The sequence below is a fragment of the Engystomops pustulosus genome, chromosome 2 (assembly GCF_040894005.1).
Source record: "Engystomops pustulosus chromosome 2, aEngPut4.maternal, whole genome shotgun sequence".
Lineage (NCBI taxonomy): Eukaryota > Metazoa > Chordata > Amphibia > Anura > Leptodactylidae > Engystomops > Engystomops pustulosus.
In genome coordinates, this window is record NC_092412.1 from 57,227,784 (window position 1) to 57,248,251 (window position 20,468).

General features: G+C 40.3%; 1 protein-coding gene across 2 annotated transcripts in view; it reads right to left on the minus strand.

The window, feature by feature from the left end:
- Positions 1 to 20,468, minus strand: part of VDR (vitamin D receptor) — a 120,020-nt gene that overhangs the window by 31,748 nt on the left and 67,804 nt on the right. For both annotated transcript variants that reach the window (XM_072134718.1, XM_072134719.1), the window contains one exon: positions 4,941 to 5,071. In XM_072134718.1, coding sequence (XP_071990819.1) covers positions 4,941 to 5,071 — 131 coding nt within the window. The remainder of the gene's footprint in view (positions 1 to 4,940; positions 5,072 to 20,468) is intronic.

The following is a 20,468-nucleotide window of genomic DNA, read 5'->3' on the forward strand; positions in this document are numbered from 1 at the left end:
CTTACAGAGTTCCCAGTGGAATACATTTCATAAGCATTAGGAATTATATAACAAGCTAAAAATTGTAAAGCTTAAAAGGGCAATTGATGCAAGGGTGGATTAAAAAAATCTATAAAAAGATACATTTATGTGCTTCAGAGTTTCCATATACTGTAATTATGTTAAAGTTCACACACACAAGTTCACACATTGATATTTGACCCCAGTGTTTGTATTTACAGACACTAAGCTAAGCAAGCTGAATATTGGAAGCCCCTATGGTGGTATCACACATGTAATTCTGCACAGGTGCCTCTTCCAGAATGACCTCTTTCGCTGACAATCCTGACCGGGCTGAAAGTGTCAGCAGTCACAGGACTAGTGGCGATACCTGGCCCAGAGGCGAGTGAAATGGTTAGAGCCACAATGTTGAAATGGGAAGCCAGGGGAGGGTAAATATAGTTCACATTAGAATTTAGTTACACCTTCCCTGACCCACAGAAGTTTTTTCAATATTCCTGGCAATAAATAGACGCTGAGTCTTGATGTTTCCGGTGGGACATTTTCACAATGAATTTAAATGTTTTAATTTTTTCTTTATATCTACAATAGCCCCAGTTAGTGGGGGAAACAACCCCCTGTGGGAGCTATACTGCGTCTGATAAGTAGTGGCTGTGTCTTTAATGAAAGCATCTTCGGATACATCCTGCCATTCCTTTGAGTGATAACGGCGCCGGTCTACCACCTGACTCAGGTCCTTGTGCATGCGTCTGATAAGTTGTACTTGGTGCTCATTCAGCAGTGATGTGACCAAGACAAAAAACAGAAGAGGCAATGATCCATCCGGCTGCAACGTTGCCGCACACTTCGATAGTGGGCGGTCATTATCAAGTTAATGTTTATGCTCATGTTTGTTTAATCACATGACTACGGAGACGGATAACAGAAAATAAGTGAGGAGACAGAAGAGATGAATACAGCTTATGCTTTCTCTAAAAGCTCCACAGCAGACAGCGACAAGATATTCAGCAGCCTCCTAAAACCTCTACCATAAATATTCTGTGGTGCAGACTTTAGGGACCTGAACGGATTACTATGTATATTTGTGTATGGCAGGTAGTCATTAACCAGCTACAAAATAGTATAATGGTGTGCACCGATTTGACACAAGAGGGAAGATTTGTCAGAAGTGTCAACCAATCAGCTCAGCTTTAATTTTACCAACTGATGAAAACTGAGCACTGATTGGTTGCCACAAGCAACTAGAGCAGTTGTGCTCTATGATAAATCTCCCCCAGGAGACCTACATTTTTGAGAAAACTGGGATGGTCTTCTAACACAACATGCCCAGTACACATGATAAAGTGTGGAACTTAAAAACTGTCCCAGAATCTGGTCTGTCTAATAGGTTTCCAAAATCTATCCATGCAACTAATTTGTATAAAAATATTGACATATTTTCAGACATGAAAGCTCTGCCTTTCACTGACACCTAGGTTACCAGAACCAACGTCAGTAGTTGCAAAACATCAAAAACGTGACTTTTTGGCAAAGAGAAAGATTCCATGTCCGCTTCTATTTTTATCTGCCTAGAATACTGTTCTTTAATAAATTAGTGGTTCATAACCACGTTTACTAATTAACTTGAGGGAAACTGTCCGAGTTAGTCAGGTCTGTGATAAGGACATGGATGTGTTTTTAATATGGTCAGTGCAAGCGACTGGTATACCAATGAGGCAGAGCTCTTACTAACCCTATGGATTTTGTCCTCAGCAATTCATAAATATGTGTATATACATATATATTTCATATTATTTGATGCTTATTTTTCTTTTTACTTGTAATAATGAAGCCTTAGGGAAATGCATAAAGACCACCATCCAAATACTAACAAATCATTGGTTCAGGAACAAATAGCAACAAATACAGATGTCAGTCACAAGAATAAAAAATAATTTTATAGTAAAACAGATCAAATATCAAAAGCTATCTCTTTAATGAAATCAAGCTTTATGGACCAGGGACACTTACTCATAGATCCAGGCACTGTGATAGTGGTAATCTTCTTATATTTGTTATCCATTGTCTCCTTCCTTCTAAAATGAACTTTTATAATCATGCTAATGAGCCAGAAGTGATTTGTGCTGTATCTTTAAAGGTTGTTCTCCCCCGTCTGCATACTCTTTCAGCACTTTCCCCCTCCCTCTGCCCCATGTAATCCCACACAGTGGGAAATGGTTCTGCACAGTGTAACAGCATGTGAAGCTAAACCATAGACTCTGGTAATGCCCTTCTGTCTCATCAGCAATGCTTGTTACCTTAGGGTGTGAATGGCCAGTGTTTCACCCATGTTCATGCAGGTCCGCATTCATATAAATATTCTTATGAGCCAGAGGCGCTCAGGCCTGCGGCAGCCGAGCCCCTACTGGCTCCAACCGATGATAAAATATGCACGACCCCTTCATCATCATTCATTGTTCCAGCCAGCCGCAAGCGCTGCAGACAGCCGGTGATGACAACTGGCTGTTTGCAAATCTCGCCCATGCATGTGAAAACTACAGCTTGCACAGCCGGTCGGAGACCAATGCGGCTGCGCAAGAAGATACGAAAATTTCCAGACTGCCGGGTGCGGCCCCCCTAAAAAATGAATGTTGATGAAGGGGGCGTGCATATTTTGTTATCAGATGGACCCTGGAATCACTCGGCTGAGCACCTCCGCCTGATTTGCATATTTTTATAAATAGAAAAAGTACTTTATTCGGTGTTGCAGACCTACATGAAGATGGGAGAAACACTGGCCAATTCTGGTGGTAGATGCCCTTTAAGCTTGATTTTGATGACACATTTCCTTTAAAGGGTTATTCCCACAAAGACATGTTTCTTATATGTATTCAGGATAACAATATAACACATTCTCTAATTCACTGCTATTAACAAAAATGCACCATTTCACAGATATAAGTCCAACCTGTCTCTATCAGTGCTGGTGTATACAATTTCAGTTGCCCCTAGACAGGTCCTTGTAACTTAGGGTCAGACCGCCATCTTGGATTCCTGTGTGACAGCGTGGAGCTGAGATTTCTGTCTCTCCACTCTGTGCCTGTAGCCACGCTCCCTGCACGGGGCTCAGAGACTCTAACTGATCACTTCCTGTCAGCATATCGTGAGCAGAGAGAAGCTGGAAACTACAAGCAGATAAGTGATCGGGGGAAGGGGGAGGCAGGCACATATCTGTGAGAATAGAGATGGAGCAGAGCTGACAATGCAAAAGTCTATCAGCCTCCGTCTGTCATACCTCAATGTAATAGACATTCAAGCATCTCATCTCTGATCTGTCTCATTTCTCTTTCTATGTGTCAGTCTGTTAGTACAATGTCAGAAGCCAGATTAAAGTGTATATAAAGCTGTACCCTGATAATCTAACCACATTGTCAACTCACAGAACTAGAGGGATCATAATGTGTCTGCTTAGTTCAGCAGTTCTCATCCTGTGGGTCGCAACCTGTTTGACCAACCGAAATACAGGGGACGTCTAAGGCCATTGGAGCCACGATTTTATAGCATTTTTGCCGCAATAAAGGGTGCATTATGCATGCACTAATTGCTGCAGGATCTTGAATGACATCATTCAAGGTCCCACTGCAGGGGTCGCTATAGCAGATGTATTTCTATACAGCTCCTACAGCCTGCCGTCTAAAGGACCTGTGATGATGTAATCATCACATGACCCTCCGGCTTCTCAATCAGATACAGCAGGGCTGCTGACAGTGAGGAAGGGGACAAGGATGGAGGACTAGACCTTTGGGGATCCTGGGAAAGACCTGGGACGGGGATTCTTTGTTGTGAAGGGGGTCAGATTTTGGAGGGGTTTGTTCTGTGTAATGGGGGGCAGATCTGGGAGCGAATTTGTGTTGTGGAGACGGGGGGGGGGGGGGAGCTGACAAGACCAGGGGATGGGATTCTGTTCAAGAAGGGGTGCAATACCTGAGGGGAATTCTGTGTGATGAGGGGGTAGCACACATGGGGCTAAGATAAGACCTTGGGGGGAAGTAGTGTTATAGTAATTATATTGTTTTACATAGGGGCAGTATTATAGTAGTTATATTCTTGTACATAGGGGGCAGTATTATAGTAGTTATATTCTTGTACATAGGGGGCAGTATTATAGTAGTTATATTCTTGTACAAAAGGGGCAGTATTATAGTAGTTATATTCTTGTACATAGGGGGCAGTATTATAGTAGTTGTATTCTTGTACATAGGGGGCTGTATCATAGAAGTTATATTCTTGAACATAGGGGGCATTATCATAGAAGTTATATTCTTGAACATAGGGGGCAGTATTATAGTAGTTATATTCTTGTACATGGTTTGGGGTCACCGCAACATGAAGAACTGTATTGCGGGGTTATAGCATTAGAAAGGTTGAGAACTAATGGCTTAGAGAGTACCCGCCCACACCCTGGAATTTTGCTCTGACCAGCCTAGGCAGTGATAGGAGCTAAAACAGCAATAACACTGAGTCAAATTGTAAAGTAAGGGGTTAAAATGATCTTTATTGTGTAAACATCACTAGTGGATTGAGATTTGAGAATTCTCTTTTGTGGGAAAACCCCTTTAAAGGAGTTTTTTTTTACTTGATGTCTCTCAACAAATGAAGGGATGAAGATCTGGGCACTTTACGTATGTATAGACACCGCAGTGAGATTACCACATCAATAGCCCCAGTAATCGTATGTTGTATGCCTCTGAGGCCAGTGATAATCTCTACCGGTTAGGAGCTGTATGAAGACACATCAACTTTACAGCCAAGAGAGGGGAGAAGTAGGACAGAGTGTTTGGGAGAAAAATGTTGGCTTCTTTTCTTGGTTATGAAACCACCCTCGTTCGTCCGCACCAGGACGTCCATGTAAAAATGGTAACATCCTATAGTGTATTGTGATACAACACATCTGTACTTACATTCTTTCATCATGCCAATGTCAACGCAGCGTTTCAGGCGACAGGACTGGCAATGTCGTCTGTTGTCTTTAGTTATTCTACAGTCACCATTAAAAGGACAAGTGAAAACTGCTTTCCTCTTCATGCTTCTCCTAAACACAAAACAGATGACAAAATCAATTAGAAAATATACGGACAAATCAGTGACTCCATAATGCTTCATCCTCAAGGATTTTGAGCATTTTTCTTTCTTTTAACATTGTTAACAAAATAAATGAAAATTATTTTTAAAACTGTCATAGTAATAGCAGTAATAAAGAACAGTTTTCAGTTGGTATGTGTGCCGTATTCTGGGTCATCTTCGCAAGTAAAATACCAACAAAAATGGGGATTACAAACGTGATCTATTAAATATGCGTTTAGTAATTACAAAAGGGGCCTTTCCGGGCCATTAGGCGCACCGGAATATAAGGCGCATCAGTCCGATGCGCCTTATATATGTAATAATTCCATATATAAGGCGCATCGGACTATAAGGCGCAGGGTCCGGGGGCGTTCGGGGGTGGAGACCCGACGGGACGCGACGCGGAACGCGGGGAAGGTGAGCGGGGAAGGTGAGGGGGAGGTGGAGAATGGCATACTTACATAGGTCTTCGCTACCGGAGACAGCAGATCTCCAGCGGGAACTGCAGACCGACGCGGCAGAAGTTGTTCGTGCCGCGTGGTCTGCAGTTCCCGCTGGAGATCTGTTGTCTCCGGTAGCGGGGACCTATGTAAGTAGGGTCCGCTGCCCTCCTATAGGGCGCACCGGACTATAAGGTGCACTTTGGATTTCCAAGGAAATCCAAGGCTTTTATGTGCGCCTTATAGTCCGGAAAATACGGTAGCTGGCTACTCTGAAAACAGATGAACAACACCTCAGAAGAAAGGTCGGCACTCCAATGTCTCCAATGCAAAATCGGCATCCAGCTTTATTCGTCACATACATATAAACATTTTTTTGTTCTCACATATGTTGTACTAAATAGTGGAAATAGTTGACTCCCCCAGAAGAAGCCATTCTGTGGCGAAACACGTGTCGGGGCTGTGTTTCCTCTCTTGGGTCCGTGGTTTGTATGCTCATACTCACTTCTCCTGCTAACTTGTTTACAGATTTTGACCGAATTTGGTCTGATCCTACTAAGCACTTTAACCCCTTCACGCTCCATGGCGGATATATCCGCCACGGAGCGCAGTGACTTAGCGCTCAGTGGCGGATATATCCGCCACGGCGCTTATGCCGGCTCGGCTCTGGATCAGAGCCGAACCGGCATCGGGAAACACGGGGTGCCGGCTGTAACTAATAGCCGGCACCCCAGAGTAACACCCGCGATCGGAGTTGCCTCCGATCGCGGGTGCTTAACCCGTTAAATGCCGCGGTCAGCGCGACCGCGGCATCTAACATGCATCTGGGGGGTCTTTCCCCCACGATCGGCCCCCCCGAACCGTTTTCGGGGGGCGCCGATCGTTGCTATAGCAACTCTGGGGTCCGATCTGGACCCCAGAGTTACTTGCAAGAATTGCCAGTAAGATGGCGTCTGTGACGTCATCTTACTGGCACAGTGCCAGCCTATGCAAGTGTAAAGGCTGACACTGATAATACTCTGCAATACATCAGTATTGCAGAATATTATCATGAAGAAGCAATCAGAAGATTGCTTGTTCATGTCCCATGGTATAAAAGTGAAAAAGTAAAACATATAAAGAGACATATAACTCAAAAAAAGTCTAAATCATATCACAAACCCCACATATATAGTATTACCGCGTCCGTAACAACCCGTAGAATAAAAGTAAATCATTATTGAACCCCCACGATAAACGCTGTAAAAAAAAACTGTTATAAACCCTCCAAAAATGCTATAAAATGCGATCAAAAAACCATATGTACTCAGACATGATACTGGTGCAAAGTACAACATGTCCCGCAAAAAACAAGCCATCAACCAGCTCCGTAGCCAAAAAAGTAACAATGTTATACCACTTGGAAGACGGCAATACATAAATGATAGATTTTTCCCCACATTAGGGTTTTGTTTGACAAATTTAGTAAAACGTAACAAAATATATTCATGTCTGGTATCCCTGTAATCGTATCAACCCATAGAATAAAGATAACATGATTATTAGTCTATACGGTTAACACCAAAAAAAAAAAAGTAAAAAATCCAGTACAGAATTGATGCTTTTCTACTCCTGCCCTCAAAAAAAGTTCCTAAATTTTCAACAATAGGTGATACCAACCCCAAAATGGTAACAATGGAAAAAGCATCTCATCCCGCAAAAAAAATGCCATCACATGGCCCCAATAACGAAAAAGCGAAAATTTTATAGCCTTCAAAAGGGGCCAATGAGGAAACTAAAATCCTGGCAGCTGCAGCGCCCTCCTTCCCTTCTGCACCTCGCTGTGCCCCCATAAAACAAGTAACGGCCACATGTGGGGGGTCTTTGTACTCAGGAGAAATTGCAGAACAAATTGTATGGTGGGTTTTCTCTTTTTATATTTTGGAAATGTGTAAATTTTAGTGCTAAATGAACGTATAAGGGAACAGTATGACCATTCTAAATTTCACCTCCATTTTGATTCAATTACTATGAAGATCTCAAGGGGTTAACAATCTTCGTAAAAGCTGTTTCTGATAGCTTGAGGGGTGCAGATTTGAAAATGGGTTGGTTATATAGGGGGTTTTGATGCTAAATATGTAAAATTTCATTCAAAACTGTATTTATCCGCAAAATAGTCAATTCTGAAAATCCGGAAAAGCGATATTCTATTTGTAAGCCGCGTGACATCAAAATAAATTATCCAGACATTTCAGAAATTATTAAAATGTAAAGTAGACAAATGGGAAATGTTATTCAGCAACTTATTTAGGTGGTAAATCTATCTGCCTGAAAACGCAATGATTTAGAATTTCGAAAATGGCAAATTTTTAAAAAAATTTATCATATTTTCTTTTTTTTTGTAAATAAACGCAAAACTTATGTGCCAAAATTTACCACTAAAATGAAGTACAACATGTGGGGAAAAAAACAATCTCAGAATCGTTTTGATAAGTAACAGTGTTCAAAAGTTATAACCATATAAAGCGAAGCAAGTCCGAATCCAAAAAATCGGGCTGAGCCTTAAAGGGGTATTCTCGTCTGGGCACTCACATTCAGTTTGATAAATCTGCCATATATAAACATTTCTTCAATTAGATGTTATTAAAAAAAATGTTCCTGTGTGAAGATAATTTCCCATAAATGTAGTGATTTTGTCCCTTAGAAACGAGATAGCTTCCTCGGATACGGCCACCTCTGCCTGACAGATTGCACAAATAAACAAAAAGGTTTTGTATATGAAATGTCCGGGAGTTACTGTGTGTCCCACAGCCGTCCTGTGGTAATGATCGCTGAATCCAGGGGGTCAGGCAGAACTCTATAGCGCAAGTCTGGCCACTGCTGCCAGAGTGTGACATGGTCGTATCCGAGGAAGCTATCTCGTTTCTAAGGGACCAAATCACTACATTTATGAGAAATTATCTTCACACAGGAACATTTTTTTTAATAACATCCAATTGAAGAAATGTTTATATATGGAAGATTAGTGAAACTGAATGTGAGAATACCCCTTTAAGCTACAAAATGGCTGCGTCCTTAAGGGGTTAAGCTACATGCAGGAAATGTTTACAAACGTCCTTTATATGGTTACACCCGGGCCCCTGCAATTATATATTTTTTGTCTGTTTGTTATCCTTTTACCCTGTTTGCCTATTTTTACAATTGACATTGTTACTTGTACTTAATAAAGTCTTTACTGCTTTATATTCTATTCATTTGCTACTGTTATTCTTTCTTGATGGGTTTTTCTATTTAATTTAGGGGGCTGGCAGATGGCCCAAACTCCTACCCCCCTTTTTTCTATTTGGTGTGTTAAATTTTTGGAAAAGCCAAAAATTGCTCGTATGAGCAATTTTATTATGTGCATATTTTATACTGGAATGTGAGTAGATACAATTAAAGAACATTTAAACTTACGGAATGGTCTGCACTATATTCTATTGCCGCTGTTCACAGAGTTCACCTGCTGTGCTTTAAGCCTCTAATGGATCTATGCTGGAGGAAATGAGTGAGTGAGGTTACTCTGAAGCACATGGATGGGGATACAACTGTGTGAACAACGCCCAGAACGAAAACTTGTTGATTGTACTATCTCTGTGTCGAATTTGGAAGTGGTGAGATCCCATTGAGACTTTTACTATTAAATAGGAGTTGTTTTTAGACTTGGACTTATTTATCAAATGGCATTACCCAGCAGGTAATTGGACACGTCAGATAGCTTGTTGTGTGCTGCTTTTAATGCTGTCTATGTGCCGTACACAGCTGGATGCCGATTTTTCGAAGACGTTGCAGTGCCGACGTTTCTTCTGAGGTGTTGTTGATCTATTATTGTGGGACGTAGAGAGGACTCTCCCTTTGGTACATGCACCCATTTGGTGAGCTGATGTTTTCTGGTTTTTGAATTTGGTCCTAATCTGAAATATAACCTACGAAAGTAAGCTCCAGCATCTTGTTTGAAAAAAAAATCAATCTTTTAATTAATTTATCAAAAATGTTACATATTAAGAACACATGTGGTCACATATGTGGTACATAAGTCATGTATATGCAAATACCAGCTTGTCCGTAATGTATGTATGAACAGGTGTACATCATACAGTGTTGTGAATCTGTCTGCAGCAGCAAGATCCTGTCAAGCTTACACCACTATCTTTTCAAGTAGTAACAATAGGGAGGGATATTTTAGACAACAATGACCTACCTTACTCTAAGGAAATCATAGTTGTGTTTCTTATCTAAAAAGTTTATGCTTTTATGGAGATATCGAGGCTTTCCCCTATATACTCGAGTATAAGCCTAGTTTTTCAGCACAAAAAAATGTGCTGAAAACCCAAACTCGGCTTATACTTGAGTAAAAAAATATAGGTTTTAATAGGTTTTTGTGGTAAAATTAGGGGCCTCGGCTTATACTTGGGTCAGCTTATACTCGATTAAATACGGTGATTACTAAGGGTCCGCGGATCGCATTTCCATTGGACTTCCCAATGTTTACGGAATTTGCGCCACTGGGACAAGTATTTAGAAGGGGATTGTGTTGCACGCAATCTGATTTTGCCACAGCGGAGCCGGCTTTCATGCGACATCGGGAGCCGGGCCCGATCCGACTGATTCGGACTGACTGCAGGATTTAAGATTAAAATTGTTTCACAACCAATGCACTTACATGCACCAGGAAGAAGATGGTGAACTCCAACAGACCTGATCGGAGAAGTGACGCACGCAGGATATTGGGCACTCGATGTTAGTGAATTGCGGCACAATGTATTCCGGTCGGACAATGCACATTGGGGAACGCACCAGCGACGGGTAAATAAATGTGCCCCATCCTTTGGTAATTTATCCAGACACAAAAGCAAAACATCCAAATATTTCATTTTGTACTACAGGGTATAAGTACAAAATTTATTCGCTGTGGTACAAAAAATGACTATGCAAATGTTTTATCATAAGTGAAAAGATACAAAATGTTCCTTCGTTAAAAATAAAATCAATAATAACACACAGCAAATAACTAAACAGGATACTCTTCCCACAGACAAACATGAACATGGCAGGCCGGAGTGGTTCTATTTCAGAATATGGCAAATAAAACAGGACATCAACCATAAATTCTGACAAAAATGACTCTGAACCAATGAGAGGACAAGGGTTGGTTTTACAAACTACTGTGAGGGTGCCACATGAATGCCTAAAAATGGCTCAGCCCTGGAAATCATGTTATTCATAATAACCACGAGTGTACTTGGAGAACAGATACACCGCAATGAGGAGGAAAATATTGGTTATTTAAAGCAAATGCTATTACATTTTCCACTCTGGCATTACAGTACAACCTCTTTTTTATGTGTGCGTTGAACCGCAAGATTATAAATAAGCACAGTGTAAATTGTATGTTAGGATCTACACTGACTTGCATTGTTCCAAGAAAAATCGAAAGAACTCAAAGATCCTAAAGAAGAACATAATGAGAAAGATATTCAGTAGTCATTTATCTGTCAGCAATATAATGTTCCCAGGAACCCCAACTGCTGGAGACCCTTCCCTGCATATATATCCACAAGGCCTAGGTCGCACCAAAATGATATCACACAATAATATACAGGCGGGCCCCTACTTAAGAACACCTGACTTACAAACGACCCCTAGTTACAAACGGACCTTTGGATTTTGGTAATTTCCTGTACTTTAGTCCTAGGCTACAATAATCAGCTATAACAGTTATAAATGATGTCTGTAATGAAGCTTTAGTGTTAATCCTGGTTCTTAAGACAACCCAACATTTTTAAAATAAAATTGTGAGCATACAGTTCCGACTTACATACAAATTCAACTTAAGAACAACTTAAAACTGCCTGTATAGGATGATCATGACTTCAGTCCAATCACAGTATCACACACCTCTTCTACTTTTATTTCTTTTCTATATATTTGGCAAGAAGAGGAGGCTAAAACTTTAGACTAAGCTAAATCTCACTTTTTTGAGTGGTAGCTTTAGAGTATTCCTACCCTTTCAGTAAATTTTGCGTAAATAAATACTACAGAGTGTGTTCATGTGTAGTAACACTATTTCTGGTCAATATGTGATTTGCTTTTAAAAGGGGCATTCTGAGCATTTGCATTTAATTTAATTAATATGCAATATATAAACTTTTCTTCAGCTGCATGTTATTAAAAAACTTTACCTGTGTGAATTTAGCTATGTTGTTACTCAGAAATGAGATAGCTGTCCTTGGATATGACCACCCTGCACCCCTGACAGCAGTGGTCAGACATGTACTATTGATGCATCCGACCACCTGGATTCTGGGGTCATTACCACACGACAAGTGGACATTTCGTATACAAATTTTTTTTTCTTTGCACAATCACTCCAGCAGCAGTGGTTGTACCCAAGGTCACCAATCTCGTTTGTAAGGGACAACATGGCTACATTTGTCGGAAATTATCTTCTCACAGGCAAATTTTTTAATAACATCCAACTGAAAAAATGTATCCATAAGGCAGGTGAATTAAATTTAATGTAAATTCCCAGTCAAGAATACCCGATTTCCCCTTCACAGGCTCTGTCTCTTATTTAGAGATCCCCATGTGCTGGTGGACAGAGAGTAGCTGCTACAATGTCTCCCTTATACTACACAAAGAATGTCTACAGTGTTGTTATCTCACTAAAAATAATCAGCAGAATCACACAAGACATTACAGAGAAATACTTATCTGTATTAATGTGAGTAAATCATTCAGGGCGAGATAGAAACTTACTATTTAGCACTAGAAGCTTCTGTATGTGCTTATAATTCTCTTCCCCTTTGTTTGTGCTCACTTCCCCTTCAGATTGTTATACAATTGGATACGTTGATAACTAAATTAAAGATGTTTTCCAAGCATTAGACTTGTGAGCCATCCTCAAATAAGGCTCTTATTAGTGGGGAGTCACCTTTACAGTTACAACTTTCAGTCGCTATGCAGGACATGGGGGCTAAATGCTACCTTCTAATAGGTGCAGTAACTAATGATCATTCCTTCACCGATCATATATTCATGGCCTATCCTGTGCTGTTATACCCTATTCACAGGAGATAAGGGACTAACAATCAAACTTGGTAAAATCCCTTTAAGAGTTAAATATGTGGTCCAACTCAGTGACTGACAGACAGACATCTCTCTATGCATACCTACCCTGTTTCCCTGAAAATAAGACAGTGTCTTATATTAATTTTTGCTCCTTAAGAGGCACTAGGTCTTATTTTCAGGGGATGTCTTATTTTTCCATGTACAAGAATTTACATTTATTGGTGAACAAAAAAAAATAAACTTCTAAAACATCCTTATTACTCTCCAAACTCTGAACTATTGGAATTTTTGGCCCCAATCTCTCATGTTTAGCAATAGAACTTTCCTTAAATGAGCACTTCATGTCCATGTAGCAGCTTGTAGCGTATTTGTCCTGCAACAGTCAGTGATTTTATTCTGTAATTCTTCACCCATGTCACAACCTCTTGCAGCACCTAAAAAATCTACTACTAATGTATGACATGGGGGTCCGCTGCAATGGCGGCCGCTAGGTCTTATTTTCAGGGGAGGCCTTATATTTCTAAGATTGAACAAAATTGTACTAGGTCTTATTTTCGGGGGATGTCCTATTTTAGGGGAAACAGGGTATGTAGTAAAAAGGGTGACATATTGGGGGAGATTTATCACTTTTTCTGCGCCAGTTTCCTGGTGTAAAAGCAGTGAGCTATTTGCAATTTCTCGCGCAGAGGGGGCATAGAGGGGTGCGGCGGCCAGTTGAAGGGCAAGGCATACCCTGCATGGCATTATCTGGCCGGATGCGTATGATACATCCTCCCCCCATTGTCTGGAACTAAACAAGAAACCATATCAGGCTGCTAAACTCATGTATCTCTTGTTTCCCTAATTCTGTGTTATGGTAACAGAACTATCAATTCCTAAGTTTAAAGGGGTATTCTCGCCTGGGCATTCACATTCAGTTTCACTAATCTTCCATTTATAAACATTTCTTCAATTGGATGTTATTAAAAAAAATGTTCCTGTGTGAAGATAATTTCTCATAAATGTAGTCATTCTGTCCCTTAGAAACGAGATGGCTTCCTCGGTTACGACCACGTCACACTCTGGCAGCAGGGGCCAGACATGAGCTATTGAGTCCTGTCTGACCTCCTGGATTCAGCAATCATTACCACAGGACGGTTGTGGGTCATGTAGTAAATCCCGGACATTTCATATACAAAAACCTTTTCTTTCTTTGTGCAATCCCTCCAGTAGAGGTGGCCGTATCCGAGGAAGCCATCTCGTTTCTAAGGGACAAAATGACTACATTTATGAGAAATTATCTTCACACAGGAACATATTTTTTAATAACATCCAATTGAAGAAATGTTTATATATGGCAGATTTATCAAACTGAATGTGAATGCCCAGACGAGAATACCCCTTTAAGTCTAGACAATTTCAGGTTCATTAGATCATAATATAGACAGCATTGTAATTGCAACACCAATAGGGAAACAAATAGGGGTTGTCTCAGCTACAAAACACTTAGCATGGGGTGATGTGTGATAATATATCCATGCATATTCTCTATGGTTTCTTCTACTAATGTGTCTGCGTGGAAACAATTGCAGCCATTAAGTCTATTATGTCAATAAGTGTACTTAAATTCTCAGTATCTCCATTATAGCCAAATAACAGTGTCACCTCCGAAACCTCCACAGGTTATCTGGTTGATTGCAGCAGGTTAATGGGTTTCAGATATTGCAGGTGTAATACACGACAGGAACTAGTGTACAGCTGCCAGTGCCATATGGAGAAGTCACACTGCTCTGACTGCCGGATATCAAATCACACTTTTGCTATAATAAAAATGAATAAAAAACAGTCATTTGGGGGAAATTTACACAAAGTGTCTGCACTGGCTTGGTTACCGACTTGCTCTTGGAAAGGAGGCACATATAATATAGTGGTGCTTTGCAGATATATTTGTGACGCAAAGACCATTTTCTTCCATTGGGACCAAAATCTGTCCTTAGCTCCAGAAATGTATCTAGCAGTCGGAGAAGAGGCTGTGCACCCTGCCCTGGAGCGGAGCAATGGCTGCTGTGGCAATGCATCGGTGGCTGACCTTGTCCAACAGCTCTTCCATTCGGACAGGCAGCAGACATCCTAATGTAAGGACAAAAACACGGTTTTGTGTCCCTGATAGACCAAATTTCTTTTGGTCTACTTATGGACAGTTTACAGTGCCCAAAAAGGCTATGACACTTGTGTATGAGTTTCCATTCCACCAAAACCATGCCCCTTTTCGGAGCAGGCAGAAAAAGTAATTTTTTCTGGAGCTGCCAGCTGATAAATAGGTCGAAGAGCAGCACACTCGTTGAGAGTGCCACAAACTTGGCCACCATAGGAATGTCCCCCATTATGTCTTTATCACAGGGAAAACTTATTGACTTGAGTATTAGCTTGGGTGGGAAAAGCAGCATCTACTGGTAAATTTCAAAGTACAGGCAGATAAGTTATCCAGGGAGGGGAGGCAGGCACAGGAGATCTCATAGTGTGAGAACAGATATGTAGCAGAGCTAACAGTGTATAATAGGCATCTCATGGATCTCATCATCTCTGATCTGTCTAATCTCTCTTTCTATGCTTCAGATACTAGTGAATGTTCAGAAGCTAAATGAAAGTGTATGTAAACCTTGTACTCTGATAATCTAACCACATTGTGAGCTCACAGAACTAAATGGATTATAATGGAGCACATTTACTAAGAAATTTGGAAAATGCACTAAAAGTGGATTGTTTTTGAATAATGCTTGGTGTGGTGTTCACTAACATTGTGCGCTAGAAATCATGAACGCGTCTCTTCCATGCACTGGTCCGACAGAGTTCACCATCTTTTTTGTGGTGCACCTTTAACTTAGGGCGTGTGACACAATTTGCAAGTTAAATATGGCGCTCGGTACAAATCAGTCGGACAGACCGCGACCCCCTAATTTGTGTCGCACGGAGGCTAGCGGAGCTGCGCCACAAAAAGGGTCGTGTGCAACACAATAGTGGCACAGACACTTCTTCAATACCTGTGCAAGCCATTTTAACCTAGAAGAACGTGCACAGTCTGACAAAAGTGTGTGTGTGTGTGGGGGGGGGGGGGGTAAATGGGCCCCAATGTGTCTGTTCAGAAAGTTCCCACCCACACCATGGAATTTTACACTGACCAGCCTGGGGAGTGATAGGAGCTAATACAGCAATAAAACTGAGTAAAATTGTAAAGTACACATCACTAGGGGATTGAGATTTGAGAATTGTCTTTTGTGGGAAAACCCCTTTAAATTATTTTATCTTCATTTTCCATGTCAAAAGCTGTTTTTATAAAATCCTATGTACTACCTTTTTTTTTTTTTTTTTTTTACAAAAGTAAACTATGCTACTACTAATAGTCTGACTCTTACTGTTCGGTACTGTGATAATAATATTGCTCCTCCACAGTTTGTTTGTTTTATATTTTTTTTATTTTTCTTTCTTTTGTGTTGTTTCATTCTGCCTGTTATAAATCATTAGGCTCCATTTCTTTTAAGACCAGCCAGAATATGAGCCTGACAGTGTGTTTATAACACCCCAGGGAGTCTCTGTTTGATCAGAGGAGCATGGTCTTCCTAAGTGGTAGAATTAACACCTTTCGACCAGAGTAGTCTAGCTTGTGGGGGATGAAAAGAAGCCACAGACTGCAAGTTTTTCCCTCCAAATTTAGACAAAGGGAATATCATAGCTGACCATAACTGGGGCATAATTCATAATTATGGGTCCCTAGTTACACAGGACAGTTATGGGGTCTAGACACACCCCTGGAGTGAAAATCAGAATGTTATCACCAGGGAAAGGCAGCCAAGAGCAAAACACCCCTGATATTAGGCTAAGACACCCCTAGTTTGGTATTTGGTTGATGGGAATAACGTACCCGTTTGGTTGAAATCCATGGTACGATTGTGCCACCTTCCAATCAAAAGTTATGGGGTTTTGATAAAAACCCAGACCCAAAAAGTACCTCACTGATGGGAGGGGGATAGAAAAACTCCCCCCTCACAGTGACATCACAGCCAGGGGTGGGGGTCAAAAATCACCTGGGTTTAAATTAATGAAGCAGCCACATAGTAGTGTTCAGTCTGAGGATTCTATCACAATAGAAGGCCGGATCGATATCATGTGGTTCAGTCTGAGTGACTATGACAATAGAAGGCCTATGTCTATGCCCTGTCCTCGGGCCAAAGAATTTCTTCCTATTCCACTAGCAAGAATTTTTTGTTTCTCTAACTGTTTGTAAGTGTCGTATGTGTATTGTTTTCATCCTTTTTTCATTTTATCTGACAATTTCATTCTTTGAGTGTACTGCATTTTTATGTAAATTAAAACTTTTTAATAAGCCTCTGCTTGTACCAGAGGTCATTATTAGCATAGTCCATGTAGTAAGCGATTGCATGTTCTGTGTGAATTTATAATTGTAATATCGTGTTGTAGTGAGTGCATGTGCTGAGTTATCATCAGGGTGCATTGTCTGTGTGGTTGAGGTGCCTACGGCCTTCTTTGTGTAAGTAACTCCTGGGTGGTGGCAGTGTGGATTGGCTGGGGCTGAAATTCTGTGGAGTAAATTTAGCGTAAGGACGCCATTTTGTGGAAGTGGGCGGAGCTTAAGGGCTAAATTCTGGGACTCCATAGAGTAGGTATCCCTGTGAGTCGGGTTCGTGACAGGTACAAAACACAGTTTTCAGCAGTCATCTAATTTTTCCTCTGCACATGTCACAGAGAATGCCTAGAAAACTCTTCTACAAATATCAATGGGCATCTCTAGACAAGTGGTATATATCTGCTGTAAAGCATCTCTCTAACTGCTGTTATCTGCAGCTCAGGCAAGATGGCTGCACTTATAATCATAAAACTGACCATTTGCAATCAGAAAGTAAAAACAAAAAAATATTATTGGTTAGTAAAATAGTTAGTAAAAATAATATTGGTTAGTTAGAAAAACAATATAAGCAATGTAGTGCATTGAAGTTGTATGCTTAGGGAGAGCCTACATTTTTTGTTACTCTAGACGCCAGTAGACAACTTATTGACCTTGACGTTGTACCTGTACCAGCAGGCGCATTGGCGTTTTCCTTAACAGTCATCTTTTACGTGTACAGACATCGCAAACACAACCATTTGTAGTAAACAAGACCAATCATAGAATAAATGCTCTTTATACATTGAAACGACCTTTTGGATAAAGTGTGCATCCACCCAGCACTTCCAGGTAAACAACATTTACTATGCACGCACCACAGAGACTTTCAGGAGGGTGAGGCATTACCCAATCTAAGCACGCACTCTAGACATGATTACTACTTTATGGTGCCAAGTTAACCAGTGAGGGAGAGGATCCCATAAGGGCCTCCATTAATATATTGTGAAAATGATCAATGTCTTCCAACAAAAAGTATCTGCGGGTCATCAGTTCTCCCACAAATTCTCCAAATATATTTCATTTTAGGAAGTTACCATATAGAATCAGATTTCATGCATAAACTTCAATGTGCTATACCCTAGACCTGTGCATAAAAAAATCTCTACTTGATACCTTATAACAAATCTACTATCAGAACCCATTATGATAAAGTCTGACACTTACTCATAGAGCCAGGCACCGTGATTGTGGTAATCTTCTTATATTTGTTATACTTTGTCTCCGAATGCTAATAAGCCTGAAGGGCTGTTAGGGGTGTTACCCCTCCATGCTGCAGATTCACAGGCTGTTACAGTGTGCAATGAGCACTTCCCCCAGAAACTTCCTCTGCTGCAGTGAGAATAGGCAGGAAGAGGGAGGGGCAAATGTTGAGGTAGCAGAGGGGGAGTGTAGAAACCTGTGAAGCTGCAGAATGAAGGGGCCCTGGTAATGTCACGCATAGCATTTCAGGCTCATTAGCATAATTACTGTATAAAAGTTAATTTTAGAAGGATGAAGTCCATGGATAACAAAGTCCATGGATGACCACAGCCTGGATCTAAGTAAGTGTCCCTGATTTATCATGATGGATTTTGATGGTAGATTTTCTTTAAAATCCGAAAAAAGGATTTTTTTCTTATTTAGGAATGATGAATGGAAAATATAATGCGTGTGGTATAATATAATAATTGTGTGTTAATGAAAGCAGTACAAGGTTTTACTCTGCCAAGAAACGTTCTCCCAGAAATCTTACAATCTAACAAGCATCAGCAATGATGTGCCATAGGTGTGAAGGTCAGTGCTGAGGATAGCGGAGCCGTTTCATCTACTGCCAGAAGACATGTGAGAGTCTTGTGATATTTTTATATTTTTCCATTGATACAAATGTGTAAAGGCTTGTTGTATTCGTAGGTGAAACGTCAAGGAAAATATTAGTTTTAATTGATATTTACCAAAATAAAAAGAGAGAAGATAAGTACAATTATTTTTACCTTTGTTTTTATTATTTTTACATTGTCTATCATGGGGGTCAATCAGTCTAATAAGTGTGTATATATATATATACACATACTTTCATGCTTCTATTAGGAGGCTTAATATATGTATTGAAGTATATTACATCTGTGTGACAGGGGTTGCTAGAGCTCTGGCAAAGCCTCATTGCTGGACCAAGATAGTATGAGCCCAGTATGAGAGTTTTTTGCGCAGTGGTTGGTTTCCCTTATAGACCCTTAAAGGGGTTGTCAGCAAAAAAATTATATATTTTTTTAAAATTAAAGTTAAACAATTTTGCAATTAACTTTCACTATCAATTTCTCATGGTTTTCTAGATAGAGAGTTTCATAGTTAATTTCCAGTGGAAACACGTGTGATGGTCATGTGATGTCACACAGGTGCACAGCTTGTTATATCACAGAATCTAATGAGAGTTGTGTGTAATAACGAGCTGTGCATCTGTGTGACATCACATGATCAGGGACCGGTGTTTATTGCCAGAAAGTAAACAATGAAGCTTCCTGTAGAAGGACAGGAGATCTGGAAAACCATGGAGAATTGTATCACTTTTCTTTAAACAAACAATATCAATTATTTTCTGAAAGTAGACAACCCCTTTAAGAACTCATGACTACTAAATGTGGCATCTGCAAAGTTTAACGGTAGGGATTGGTCTTACCATTGCATATAATGCTGTGGTCAGATCATGATCAGTTACATCTGAGCTCATGTAGTGATTTCAATGGCTTTGGTCAGAAGAGAGGTTCAGAAGCAATCACCATAAAATACATGTACATGAGCATGTGCTAAATAAGTGCATTCCCCAATGAACATTTGTTAACAATCCATTAAGGGTTTAAAGCTATAATACATTGGTTTTATTGTTTATTCTACTATTCTAACTATTCAACTATTTTCCATAAAATTATGGCCCTATTGGCCAACTGAGTTATTGTTGCAACTTTTTTTGCTAATTCCATTTGTAGTACGTATTAGTTTGACTACTCTAACTCTTTCTCACATATTCCTCTTCAATTATGTTGTGTTCCCTAAACTTCTGTACAGTTCTTGAAAAGAAAATATTTTGTAATACATGTATCACGGATCCATGTAAAGGCTTTAGAAAACTTAGAGAGGTCCTATTCGGACCTGTGTATGCAGCCAATGTCTTCCTATAGAAGTCGATAACAGATGGTTCTATATTCGCTTTTGCAGTTATTTGGTTCATACTACAAACTCATAACAAAAGGACTGCAAAAATAGAGGACTAATCCATTGTTTGTGGCCCGAAAACCGACATGTTCCTGTGCAGATAGACTTATACTTAAAGAGGACCTGTCACCCAATTTATCAGGACTAGGAGCTGCTAACTAAAGTAAGCAGCTCCTAGTGCTCGATCAAACGCCCCAGTGTTAGAGTGA